A 13,821-nucleotide genomic window follows, 5' to 3' on the forward strand; every position below is an offset into this window, starting at 1 on the left:
ATGTTTTGTTTTCTTCAAAAACGTATCTTTTCTTGGATTTATCCATGGTTGGCCTACTGGGGGTCGAAAAGCTCAATAAATCGCATGCTGGCGGGCGTTCCACATTGGCGCTTGTGACAAATATTTTGAGAGACAAAAAATGAAACACATTTTATATTAATGTTACAAGATCACCATAATCTTCAAATTTAGAATAACATTTAAAATACCAACAAACTAAAATAAAATAAATTTAATTATATACTCATTATTTATTTTCCAAAGCCACAGGGAGCCGCAGCAGAGAGATGAAAGAGCCACATGCGGCTCCGGAGCCGTTGGTTGCCGACCCCTGGTCTAGATCTACTTTTGACCTCATATAGTTTTAATGTTCAGATCACTGGATTTTATTTTAGAAACTCCCTAAAGTACTTCTTGATAGAAAAGTGCCCTTTAAATACAGTTTTTGTGTTACATGCATAAAAAATTCATAAATTTACAATGAAGTGTAGCATTTTTAGATTTTTCCAAACTACTGCATACACACATATATAAAATCAACTGCAACACAAACTGGTGGGAACATGTTTTCATTGGTTTCAAATGTCATCCCATGTGAAGGCTTAAGACAGAACTGGTTCTGGAAATCTTCAATTGTGTTGAAATGAAACTGAAGAACACTATGAAAAGCTATTTGTTTGACATCACAGCATTTGTTTATTCCAGATTGTTTTTCTTTGTTAATACAAAATACTGAACAATGTCACTTCTCCCTCTCGGTCAAGTATGGAAACTCCCTTTTTTCTGAAAATGAAGACAGTCCTCTTTCCATAATATGAGAGGAACCAAAAATACAAGAAAAGAGACTACTTTACAGTTATCAATACTATAATATGAATTTCTATACATTTATAAAATCATAGTTATTTGCAATGCTTTTAAATTCTTTGTTTCTTTATTCTTCATTTTTTAAGTACACTTACAAACAAAATTATGAAATGCACACACACATTATATCCCATGTATTTGGTGTCAAAATGTACTTGCATATGTATGAACTCTTCAGCAGATACACAAAGGTGTGATATTTACTTTATCATTTCTTTTTCATTTTTTTTTCTTTGCTCATTTGTCTGATACTGTCAAAAAAAATTACACCAAGTATCCCACACTTTAATTAATTTCTACTGCCATGTAACTTAGTTACCATTAGTTTTATTTGCAAAATGGCTAAATATCATCCCAATGCTGTGAAAAGGGGTAAATTCATTAATTGTTATTGAATAAAACTGAACTAATGTGAGATATCTTCAGCACTGGAACAAACTTTATGCCATTTTGCAGCTTGGTATCCTTTCCCAAGTATTCCTTCAAAGTTTTAATGTTTGTACAAGAAACCAGCAATAAATGTCAGTGTCATAGCCATTGAGGTGTGATGTAAATACAAGTGAGAGCAGGTTGCTCGTTTCTAAGGCGTAGAGAGAGAGTGTTTAGGCCTTGTACCCACATCACAATTTTCACGGTAATAATTTCCATTAGGCCTTGGTAAAGAAAAAAAAAAAATTGCCTTTAACTATAAAACATGACAGTGTGGAGGGTCTGGTATTCTGGACAATCATTTCTCCTTTTTTTTTTTTTGTTTTTTTTGTTTTTTTACACTGCACAGTGGCAGTGATGTAAAGTGATGAAAAAGCAGATATGCAGTCATACACACAAGCACACTGGAACCTTCACTTCATTACATTAAGACACTAAATCAGAGAGATAAACAAGAAATGCTCGCTAACATCTTGAAGGCCACCAGTCAACATTTTAACGAAATTATTTTAATCATATTTATATATAAATCTATATATTAACCAGGTCTTAACCCCTTTTTTAGAGTTATTACCAAAAGCACACGATGCTGTGGATGACAACAGGAACACTACATTATCTCACAGGGTGTTATCAGCACAAAACCTCTTCTGCTCCTGATCTGAGAGACTGAACAGACTTGAGCAGAGAGACTAAAAGAACGATCTACTATAGATTTGGAAGCACTGCCCATTTCATTTCCTCCCCCTTATGCTCAGCCAGACCCGAGTGAAAGCAGCACAGAAATTTTCATTCCAGTCCTCTCAGATGTGTGACAGCAACAAAGGGGCAAATGCTAAGACTCAAGGAGACAGGAACCAAAATGGGGATGAGGGGGGCCAGAGGGAAAACCCGGCTCCCTCTGGATCAGACAACAGTGACCGTCCTGGAGATCTCTTAGAACAGAGAGCCACTGGAGGGAAGCAGCTGTCCAAGTAAGGGACAAGCAGGCCTTTGTGGTAGCTGTCCACCAGGTGGCTCTGATGGGTCAGTCTCTTCAGGGCACTTCGCAGGCAACGCCGAGGTCAAAATATGTCTGGGCAGCCTTCCCAGCTGCCACGGTCCTTAGTTTCCCAGTATCCTCCCTTATAGATATGGATTTGCTCACCTGTGATCCGGTCTTCACAGCGCTCAAACCAAAGTGCCTGGTAGCTGTCATGAGGTGCGCCTGGAAGAGAGAAAAACTGTGTTACCAAAAAAGCTGAAAGTAAACAATCTAGCTAGCTGATTAGGGCAGAAATTAAAGCATGAGGAGATGACAGTAAAAGAGACTAAAAGAGGAATACTTGCTTTTTAAGGAGGGATCAGTAAGAGAGTCCTCATCGACAGCTTTTGGAAGAGAAAAGGGGATCACAGAGAGTTTTTTTTACCTCTTAATTCCAAGTTTTCCCCATACAAGGTAGAGAGGAATACAGAAGAAGCTAACAATGAACACACACTTGACTCACCTTCTTCTGATTGGCTGGAGGTGCGTTGGCTGGCGGCCTCCCTCTCTCTTTCACGCCGGGCGCTGCGCTGCTTCTCCTCCAGCCGCTGTTTCTCAGCGTTGGCCTCGTCCCAGCGACCTTCCTCCATCAGACGCTGGTCAGGCCGGCGCCGGCTGTCGGTGGGCGCCACGCTCTCCTCAGGCTCATTTAGGGTAAGAGCCAAGGCAGTGAAGTAGTACATGGTCTCTGCTCCATCACTGCGGACAAACAAAGATAAACATCAGGAATTTAAGTTAAAAAAAAAATCATCAAATATGAAAAAAAATCATAAATAAATAAAAATACATTCAGCAAAAAAGAGCAGAGGACTATTTTGAACAGCAAGTGCAATATGTTTAATGTGTGTTTGGGCCATCATTTACTTATCTGAAAACAGTAAAAGATGTGACAGGATCTAGGTGGCTTACCACCTAAATGTTTTTTCTGGGGGGATCCCAAATTGTAATTCTGCCTTTTAGTTCTGGCTTTTATTTAAATCTGGCTTAAGTTCTTGGTAAATTACTTCAGTAAGTGAAAGTAAGTGAAACCCACCTTCTGATTTAAACAATAACAATCAACAATGTATTTTCTGATTTGCTCTTTTAAGATTGATAAAGAGTAAGTGACTACAGTTAGCTGTATAACTACTCTCTTGATTGCTTTTCAGGCTGTAACATTATATAGACTGTCATATGTACCGAATTATTCTTAGCCTACAATGTAGACGGAAGTGCAACCTGTCCAGACCCTTGCTTTGATAAGTTAAAAACAGCTTTTTGATGTCTGTTCTTGACACAACTTGAATCAACCTCATTTGACAAGAGTACACACAATAAAGTGTATTTAGAATAGTTGGTTCGAGGACTGACTTCGTGGTTGTTATTCAACATACTGTGTATTTGACTAATGCTACACCTTGCCAAGTAGTAGCAGCACTTACGGTAAAGGGTTCCTCCTCCAGATCTCTCTGGCTTTGAGTGTTTGGTAAACCGTCTTCTGTTTGCCCTCAGTTCCGTTTTCTCCACCTCGACTGCTCTGCATCACTCTGGAGAACTCCATCTTCTCATCCCACGTCCCCGACAACACGTAGTGGGCCTTGCCATCTTTGTCCATCACCACGCCTGTCACCTGAAAATAGGAGACAGAGGTTAATAGAGGAGTAAAGCATCATGATACATGAATGTAATTTGGTTCAAACTAACAATTCGGTTCGCTAGAGGATGGTACCCCTCAAGTGGATTTAAAAAAAAAACAAAAAAAAAAAAAACACAAGGATACAATTAGAGACATTAAAAGTAGAGGCACTACACATGCAGCACAGAAAACAACAAAAGGTTTGTGTGATAAAAGCAAAGAAAAATAAATTGTATTATAACAATATAACAAAATGTTTTGTAATTAAGAGAGTCTATTGCATTTGGGATAAATGAAAACTTGATTTAGAGAAAAAGTAGCATTAAATCAGTCACAGGTTTCAGCATTATTTTCACCTTCCTGGCCACGTCTCTGGAGAAGTAGCTGTAAGGAGCAAACTTCAGATGGCAGCGGTCTCCGGTGGTGTGGTTCACTACGTCTATCTCTCCAGACTGGAAGGGAAACAGAAAGAAAGTTTGAGTGAAATCACTGTGGGGATAATATCTTTTTCAATCAAATAAAAGTTTAAACATATGTTTAGGGTTGGGCAATATGATGACGATATAATGTGAGACATAAGCAGGTCAGTGCTGATAGAACTGAACAGTTTTCAATGGACTCTGTCTTTGTTGCCTGCTATTTCTCATTTCTGTCTCCCCTCATTTCCTGAATTTCTTGAACATGCACTAGCAATCAGAACATTGCTGCTACTCAAGTGAGGGTCCTCCTGTTGATTCAAAGCCTCTTTTTCACAGTGTGACCTTGCTTTAACTCTTTCGGTCTCACCTGATCGATCCACAGTTTTCCTACAATGATGTTGTGAACTGTGGTGGTAACTTTCTTCCACGTGTAGTGATTGTTGCCCTTTTCAAAGATTGCATGAATTGTGCCTGCACAGAAAGAGCACATGCAGACAAGGAACACACAAACAAATTAGCTTCATCACCATGACAAAAAAAACACTGTTGCTTTTATTAGGCTAAGGTGTGACTGATGTGTTGCTCAAGCTTTGCTCATTGACCCATGAAAGCGATTGTCTTTGCTTTGTGTTTATTTTTTTTCCTCCATATAAAAATAATGTCTGTATCACACCCTCAATCCACGTCATCATCAAGGTATGCTTAACATGTTTTGTTCTAGACTGTGTCTTACCTAAAGGCATAATGGAGAGATATTTTCCCCTGAATTTGCTAGCAACGGTGATTTCCTGCCTCAGAGTCCAGCCTCGGTCAGAAATTGCATGATGCGCAGCTGCAGGCGGGTGGTGACTCACCTGTGAGAGAGGTACAGATAGCGTGCTTTCAATTTAGTTGCAGGTTTGAATACTCCCTAATTATAGTATTATGCTGACACATTGACAGTTTGATCTGAGAAGCATTTAAACACCCTGATTTAATAAAGCTGGGCACGAAAGTCCCGGCTGTAAATCTCAAATCCAATTACACTACTCATCAACAATAGGATTTAATAGTTTCCCCCACTTGCACAATCCCATTCAAAACCTTTGTGACCAAATTGAACCAGTCTCTATGCTCATACTCTAAATAAAGCTTCTGCCACAGCTGCCTGATCATCGGATTTGCTGCTTGAAGGCACAATTTAATAGATTATTCACTGGAATGAATATATTTTATTGTTCTTTAGAAACAGAAAACTCTGCTGTTCTAATTTTCCAACCGTAAGCCTCCATTTTGTGTCCTCCATAAGTCCTTTCCCTCGTTTTTTTCCTACCTTGTAAATAAATGCTTCTTAAGTTCCCATACAAAAGGAAACCAGACGATACCTTGTCACCTTCTAAGACAATTCTCCATGTTACACTGTGCTCAAAGTAAAAAAGAAATTTCATGAAATATCATTTAAGCATTAATAAACATTGGAAACAATGATACACACATATTTATGACCACCAGCACTCATTTAACCATTATTCTGTTTAAACTGTCCGTCTGTTCCTGATTTGATTAGCTAACTCTCACCAATGCTAGTTCCCTTCAACACATGCAACGTCAAATTCATGAAAAAGAAGAAGAAAGCAAAAGCAAAATGCTGAGTCAGTTGAACTTTTCGAGTCATTCTTCCTGACTTCCATTCTTTGCTCAGTTTCACTTCTCTCAACCAGACCTGCAACTTTCCGTCTTTCTTTTTCCTCTCACCTGCTCACAGAGAGAGCGGTAGCCACTCTCTCTCTGGCGGTCCAGCTCATACGTCTCTCCCAGCAGAGGGTTGAAGGGCTTCCCCGTGCGGTACACAGTGGTGGAGTAGGAGGACACAGAGAAGGCCGCCACATAGCACATCTGCTCCAGGGAGCTCTGGCACTTGGCGGCCTTGTCCAGCAGCTCGTGGTACTCAAGGTCCTCCGACAGCCGCTGCAGCATCGAAATGGGCTCGTTGAAGTTCACCTGCAGAGAGTAGAATAATTTGGATGCGGATTAATGTTTGCAGTTAGTATCATTTCAAGTGACCACAACATTCTGCTTCGGGAAATTATTAAAAATTGCTCACACATGTCAAGACAGATTGTAATTTTTACATTATTTATCACAATAAAAGCACACATTAATTAGAGGGCATTTAAAACCATTAAATTAGTTAAACATGCTATTATAATTTAGTACCTATCATTACTTCCTGTGTATAAATGCTTAAAAGACTACAGACAGGCGTTTAAGTGTACTAGACACCAGCAAAGGTATAATACTGGGCAAAGTCAACATTGATTCAGAGACCTTTTAAAAATGTGTGATATCCAACGTTTGGATCAGCTTATCATAAGGCATTGGAAAATATTAGTTTTTAAAAAGTTCTAAACATTTTTCATTGAAAGAAAAATGGAAGGAGAAGGATGACAGTATTTAAAATTATAGCCAAGCCAATACAAATTTTTTGAGGCTTATACCAGATTTTTCAATATTTGGGAGTTTAAACAATTTGATATCAATATATATTTATAGTATTTTTTTAAACAAACACAAAATATAAACAAATAATCATGATATGAAACACTTAAATTTGACATCAAAGCTCTCTGCTGGACTAAGTATGTTTTGGTAATAGTTTCAAAATTATCCCAACCCCAGTTTGGTGTTTCTGTACTGGAATTTCTTTGTTATCAGCAATAAAAGCTGTTGTTGGAGTGTGAATGGAAGATCAGATAAGAAAACAGACACAAACCTATATATATACATATATATATATATATATATGGCAAATATATATCTACAGGAATGTCTCGGAGATTATTCCAAATATGTAAAAATAACATGATGACTGTTTTCTCTGTAGGTCTCACAGTGGAGTAATTTTAACCACATGATGTCACAAAAAAATGCTGCTGGCCTGGTTTTGCAGAAATGCCCACATCACAGATACGCACTGATGCCAGAAATCTACGTGGCAATCCACGTACTGACATTATCTAATAACATTGTGTTGAGTGAATACCATTTGTTGCACTCACGCAAACAAAGACATCAAAGGAGCAGCCAAGGGGCAGCAGAAGAGGAGGTGAAACTTTCTGAGGCCTTTAATGGCAAGGCCAGCAAAAAAAACTTCCTGTGAGTCACGATGGATATTGAGTAACCTCTGCACAGACACTCACAGGCATCGGGATCTTTGACAGCTCTTTGCCGATGCAGTTCTTCATGATACTCCAGAGGTTGAGGGAATAGTTGGGTTTGTCTGGAATGCGTGTGCGCCTCTTCTTTAAGGGCACCAACTCCTGAGAGGGGGATTCCTGGTTCATCGCAAGCGGCTCCTCATTAAGCTAAAAGGCGGAAAGTTCTGTCAATAACCAGCATAAAAGCTACTGGAAATGATAAAGCTTCAAACATAGATTCACATAGTTGTTTGTTTCTAACCTGATTTATGGTTGTAGGACAATATCAAATTATCATAAATGATGGTAAACAACATTTTAATGGGCTTTTAGCTGAAAAACCATGAACCGCTCCCTTTGAGACATACCGACTGATCATCAGGACACATTTCACTGTTGAAACCGCTGATATTACTGCTTGAGCGTCTGTAAGAGGTTAAAAAAACAAAGAGATTCTGTCAGTGTCTGGAAAGACTTTGATTAAATAAACAGACAAGATACAAGGAAAGAGAGCAAAAACCTGACTAAAGTACTACCCAACTCAGTCAGTCACAAAGGATTGCAATCATGAGTGTGAAGAAATCTAACCATGTGACTTCATTACACCTTATGGCTGCATGACGTACAAGGAACTGGGTAAAATAAATAAATCAATTCCGAAGAAAGGTCTCTTCTTGTATAACCACATGTGTGGGAGATGAGAAGATACTGACTTGTGGAACTGTGGGTCAGCAGGTACTGTGATGAACTCAGGAGCTTCCTCCATGGCATCAAAGAACTCATTGTCATCATCCTCATCGCTTGCCTCACCTTTCCCCGGCCCAGCAGCACCTTCACAGAAAACAATCATGGAAGTTCAAGCTCCTGTTGATCTGCCAGTTTCTAATTACCATTTTCTAATTACATTTAATGGCTTTCCAAGACAAGGGTGTTACCTCCAAGAAATAAAACCCTGTTGCTGACAGCAGCTCTTTGTCAGAATTATATCAAGTTCATTTTCTGTCAATTAAGTAATGCACTGGTTCCCAAACTGGGAGGTCAAGAATCCCATAAAAGTTCCCAAGGAAAATCTCAGGGGTCTCAAGATGATTAACAAGATGGAAATGTAGTAAATAATCATATTTTTGCTACATTTTACATCAGCAACATTTTTATTGGCAACAACAACATTTTAACCAACCAATACAGCAGTAAATGCTTAAATGGAGATTTGTTCATTAAAATAAAAATAAAAAATCTGTGAAATGAAGAAGAGGGAGGGCATAGAGGGCAGAGATATGAGTCATGTTTGGGTGAATTACACGTCTTACTTTTATTGTCTGCTGTAGCATTAGCCTGCGCAGCCCCTCTGAATGCTCGTTCCAGGTGATTGTGCTGCTTGGCTAGTTGCTCCAAAGTCTCCTCCAGCCTCACTCTCTGCTCCCGTTCTGCTTGCAGGGCCTTCTGCCATCGTTTACTGTGAGCCTGAGCCAGAGCAAGGAAGTCTCGGCATGCCTGAGGGGCAAAAGGTCAAGCCGGGTCAATTAGAACAATTAAAACCCAAAATTAAATTATTGTGACCAGTTAATTTGGTCTGCACGGAGCCCAGACTGCACTGAGTTTGGATTCTTTGAGCTCAAACAAGATCATTCCAGAGGAAATAACCAGATTCATTTACACTGGTCAGCAGGCCCACTTTCATTAACATGTCAGTATAAACATACTGAGAGAGGAGGGGACTCTTACATTAATCATGGCGTTAGAGGTAATGCGGAACAGCGTGGCCCTTTCTGTGACCTGACGAATCTTATCCCCAGCCTCTCCAGTCAGACGCAAACTGTCCAATTCTGATAAAGACCTGAAATAAATATTAAAATGCACAACATGAATTAAAAGTTTGAGAAATATATAATCAATTTACAGTGTAAAAAAACAGGAGCTTGATCCATTTGGTTTATTATTACAACTCATGCTGTATTGTCTGTTCATCTGTTCACCTCCACACCTTAAATATCTTGATATGATTCTCTAAAAATAAAGACTTCAAAATGTTTTGAAACTGAGTCATCATGGTGCGGCCCAGTAGTCGAGTGGTTAGGGCACGTACCATGTTGAGCGCAAGACGCTCTTAGCAGACAGTCACTGGTTCGACTCCCGACCGGTCTGACTCTTTCCTGCATGTCATTCCCCTCTCTCTACCCCCTTTCCTGTCAGTCTCCACTAAGCTATAATAAAGGCATAAAAAGCCCAAAAAAATAATTTAAAAAAGAAACTGAGTCATCATGTCTTTGCAAATGGCCAAGATTTAACATGCATGTTTAATCTCTATGTGTTTTGGAGTGTTTATTTCTAAATTAAGACAGAAGACATGTGAGAAACATGTCACTTTGGCCCGAGAACATCAGCAAAAAGAAAGCAATGCGGTGTTAAAGCCTGACCTCTGGAGGGCAGAGCCATGCTTTGAGATCAGGTCGTTGCATGTGCTGAGGTCCTCCACCTTGCTGCCTAGTGTTCTGAGAGCAGACTGGACCTCTGAATTCTGCGACCCGCCTCCTTGTCCTGGTGCCACCGGTGCAGATGATGGTGAGAAGTCGTCCCCAGAGTCATCTGTTGACAATAAAAACCACAGTAGTGGAAAAAGAAATCACCTTAAAAGAGTCACAGAGCAAAAACTGTAAATACTTCTTTCCTCTGCCTGTTTTTCACACCCTCACATGTGTTTGTGTGTTTTACCTGACTCAGCCTGCATGCGTGCCGCCTTTGCTTTGGCCAGCTCGAGGGCAGTGATCCAGCGTTGACGTTCCACCTCACAGCTGGCCTTCAGGTGATACGTCTGTGCCCCACCGTTGGAGATGACAAAGTTGCAGGCATCATCCACGGTGATAGTTGCTGTGGCCAAGTTGATTGTGCCTCGACATGTGTGGCCCATCTCCGCTTGGGTCCTGATAACCAGAGGAATTTGATTTGAGTTTTTAGTAAAATTTTAACTATACAGAAATAATGTAAATATGTGTAATGTGAATATAAAGAAATAACATACAACATGTAAATGTTTCAATGTTACGGTCTCGTGAAGTAAACAAGTGAATGAAAATACGACTCCGGTGGGACTCGAACCCACAACCTTTGAATCACTTAGTCTATGCCTAGAAGTCCAATGCGCTATCCATTGCGCCACGGAGCCACCTGAGCAAAAAGACTTTCTACAGCTTTCCAAGAGAGACTACTACATTCCCTAAGATTTAATCTGACAAGGACATTTATTTTAATTGATAAGACACATGACGAGGTGAGACTACTTTCATTATTCATTCACTTAAAATGTCATCGACAGCTGGGTGCAATAGTTACCTAGGAATAATGCTAAGTCATTTCCCTGATGACAGAATCAAGACTACATCCTTCCCTTTTGTTCTCTGTGTTCTGTAGGAAATGTACCTGTAATATGACAACAGCCCATTGCTCAGCACAAACCACCTCCGCTGATAACCCTTGATGTAATTTGTCCACTTGAACACCCATCCTTTGTACGTATCGCCAGCTGGGGTTGGAGTGGGGGTCTTGGGCTCCGACATCACAGCCCCCAAAATCAAGATACAGATTTGAGGAACCTTAAAGGGAAAATTACAATTAAAAGTGTTTGGAATTGAATTTACATGACTACGCTTACGCTTTCATTAACAGCTGAATCGCTTCCTCAATTCATTGATTATTTCATCAACACAAAATTAAACTATAAAAAACTATATTGATAATCAAGCCAGTAATTTGAAAGCAAATGCCACAAATGCAGCCTCTCAAGTGTCACAAATTTAGTGGTTTTCTTAGTCTTCAATGATATCATACTGAATAACTTTGGATTTTAGACTCTTGGTCAGACAAGACTACGTGGGCTGAAACAGCAATAGGTTTTACAATAAGAATTTTGCCCTATTTTCTGACATTTTATGACCCAAACAATTAAGAAAGAAATGATCAGCAGATTGACTGATGATGCCAATATTCCCTAGTCAAAGTCCAATTTAATAATTAACCATTTCAACAATTTTATACAGCATTAACATGAATCATTGTAAGTGGCTGATATTGATCTTCCAGTGTGGTATGACAGGTCAAAGGTTAACTTACAGAATCAATACAGATTAAAAACTGACACACTTTACTGGCAAACCTAGTGTTTTAACCTGAAGTTGATGTCAATAAAAGAGGGGCGGACTTGTTTTTAAAACATCTTTTTGTAATTATGTCTTCTTCAGCACATATAAATTAAATATCATCAATTGAAGCAGTGGTTCAGGAACTGTCACCCAAATGATCTTTTGGGGGAAATGTAGCATCTGTTTGATCAATGCAACAAAGACAACCAGATGATTACAACATAAAATTCATAAAGCTCATAACAAGTTTGATACAAGTAGCTAGCAAACGCTAGCTGCAATAAGGCTAAGTGGGAGTAACGGTGATAATAGGTCATTATTGCTAAAACTTGAGCTAAAGTGAAGAAACACCAGCTGATATGTTTGCTCGAAGTTTAGCAGCTGACGTGGGTAAATTTACAATAAGTTGTGACCAAGATACACCGCCAAACAACCGTTAGCTCACTAGCTAGCTTTCAAACTTGCCGATGGCTAAATGTTTACCTTGACGTGTCCGAAATGTGAGCTCAGGCAACCAGACACCCGGTGAAGTCACGGCTAACTTTGACACCCATACGCAACCGTGCCGAGCTGAAGAGGCTAACTAGCTAACTGACCAAGACGGGACAGCTAATGGTGAAAACAACCTAACGGGAGACGTCGACAACAACTGTAGTGTGACTGCAAAATAAAGTGACGCCAAAGACTTTCATTAGTATCCCTCAATAATCGTGTGTGTAATGTTGATTCTACAGCTGCGTACACCGACAAGAATCTAAAGCTAGCTAGCTACATCTAACTAGCCTAACGTTAGCTCGGTGGTTACACCCGGTGCAACACTATTTGGTCCCGGCAAGAAACACACGGATTGTTTGCTTGGTTGGACGAAACCGGCGCTTTGCCTTCAAAGTAATTGTAAATAAATAAAAAAAACGAACTTTATAATCTGTACTACATATATATCTTTCGCGTGTTCTTTTAACAATAGTTCATCAGTTAATTAAACGATATTATTGTTATGTTGGCACATTATTTTTTGTCTCAGTGTCATTTTGAAGGACATAATCGCAAACCCTCTTTGATTTTATGTTGGTAAATTCGCTAACTTGATTCATTACCAGCTAGCTCACTCAAAGTTAGCTTTAAAATGCTGGTTCGAGTCATCAATCTTGCTCGTAGTCATTAAATTATAATCAAGTACAATTCATTTCCACTCCAGACAATAGATAATAATTAATGTTGCGTTAATAATAATAATACTTGCGTATGTTGACTTTTTTTTTTTTTTTTTTTACTGCGAGTCTGTCCTAAACACTAATTGATGAAGTTGCTGCGTCTTAGTGAATTCACTGCTACTCTGTGAAACGAAATAAAAGGAGCGGTCAAAAATGCGACTCCGGTGGGACTCGAACCCACAACCTTTGAATCACTTCGCCTCGACCTAGAAGTCCAATGCGCTATCCATTGCGCCACGGAGCCACCTGTTGCACTATTACCTATTAAATGTATTTAAAGGTCTATAACAAAAATCATTTTGTGACATGGTAATATATGATGTTTGGCATAATATAATGCTAAACATTGCTACATGACCTGTTCCTTTGTGCGAGCGCCACCCCTCACTCCAGAATATGGCTTCATGTGGAGCAATTAGTGACCCTGCCATGTCCCACGTTAAACACTGAGTGGCGCCAGAGGGCTATAATGAGTTCAACACATCCAGCGTACCAGAATTATGACCAGGATGTCAACACGTCCAGCAATAGGTAAAAACATAAGGCTACTGAAGAGGAGCTGATCATGAAAACTGAGCATGTATATATTTACGGAGGAATCCATAATAACCTTGAGATTTCGCTGAATTATGCTTCCTAATTAATTTTTAAAGATCACTCATATATATGACCAATGACCAATTCTACATATCAAACTGAGGGCGTTAGAAAAAAAGACATGTCTCTAATTAAAGTCTCTTACTCCTGGAGTTGGAAGTAAATAAAGGCTAAACTATTGAATCCCAGAGGGAGGAGGCTGTGTAAGAGACAAAATAACAAAGACACTCGGGCTGCCCTGGAGGTCACGGGTTCGAGTCCTGCCTGTGGCCCTTTGATGCGCATCAACCTCTTTCTCTCCCTACGCCTGTAAGAAAGGCAAAAGCCTGAAAAATAACCAAGCC

General features: G+C 39.5%; 1 protein-coding gene and 2 non-coding genes across 4 annotated transcripts; all 3 read right to left on the reverse strand.

Annotated features, from left to right (window-relative positions):
- Positions 1 to 1,078: 1,078 nt before the first annotated feature.
- On the reverse strand, positions 1,079 to 12,483 carry LOC139606924 (oxysterol-binding protein 1-like). Of its 2 annotated transcripts, XM_071459366.1 has the most exons (17): positions 12,150 to 12,289; positions 10,948 to 11,120; positions 10,243 to 10,451; positions 9,948 to 10,116; positions 9,256 to 9,367; positions 8,841 to 9,024; positions 8,244 to 8,361; positions 7,899 to 7,956; positions 7,534 to 7,698; positions 6,089 to 6,334; positions 5,088 to 5,208; positions 4,722 to 4,825; positions 4,292 to 4,387; positions 3,742 to 3,929; positions 2,784 to 3,019; positions 2,626 to 2,664; positions 2,223 to 2,503 (listed from the first exon to the last, which is right to left on the reverse strand). In XM_071459366.1, the coding sequence occupies exons 2-17, from the start codon at positions 11,082 to 11,084 to the stop codon at positions 2,361 to 2,363; spliced, it is 2,325 nt and encodes a 774-aa protein (XP_071315467.1). In that variant the 5' UTR covers positions 11,085 to 11,120; positions 12,150 to 12,289; the 3' UTR covers positions 2,223 to 2,360. The 2 variants fall into 2 exon arrangements, with proteins under 2 accessions (XP_071315468.1, XP_071315467.1); XM_071459367.1 differs by lacking the exon at positions 2,626 to 2,664 and having other exon boundaries at positions 1,079 to 2,503; positions 12,150 to 12,483.
- On the reverse strand, positions 10,606 to 10,693 carry trnar-ucu (transfer RNA arginine (anticodon UCU)). Its single transcript is given in 2 exon segments — positions 10,606 to 10,641; positions 10,657 to 10,693. It is a non-coding gene; the product is annotated as a tRNA-Arg (tRNA).
- Positions 12,484 to 13,036: 553 nt separating the features above from the next.
- Positions 13,037 to 13,124, reverse strand: trnar-ucu (transfer RNA arginine (anticodon UCU)). The gene is given in 2 exon segments: positions 13,037 to 13,072; positions 13,088 to 13,124. It is a non-coding gene; the product is annotated as a tRNA-Arg (tRNA).
- Between the last annotated feature and the right edge of the window lie 697 nt (positions 13,125 to 13,821).

This window comes from Trachinotus anak, unplaced genomic scaffold (genome assembly GCF_046630095.1).
Source record: "Trachinotus anak isolate AG129_WGS33_773 ecotype Australia unplaced genomic scaffold, CSIRO_AGI_Tana_v1 ptg000023l, whole genome shotgun sequence".
Classification (NCBI taxonomy): domain Eukaryota; kingdom Metazoa; phylum Chordata; class Actinopteri; order Carangiformes; family Carangidae; genus Trachinotus; species Trachinotus anak.

What these genes read in the sequence shown, in the direction of transcription:
- LOC139606924 (XM_071459366.1), bottom strand. Translation starts at nt 11,084, where the DNA reads ATGTCGGAGCCCAAGACCCCCACTCCAACCCCAGCTGGCGATACGTAC. An exon ending in ACGCATGCAGGCTGAGTCAG is followed by an intron (nt 10,117 to 10,242) that starts GTAAAACACACA and finishes TATTGTCAACAG; the next exon opens with ATGACTCTGGGGACGACTTC. An exon ending in TCTCTCCATTATGCCTTTAG is followed by an intron (nt 4,826 to 5,087) that starts GTAAGACACAGT and finishes CTTTCTGTGCAG; the next exon opens with GCACAATTCATGCAATCTTT.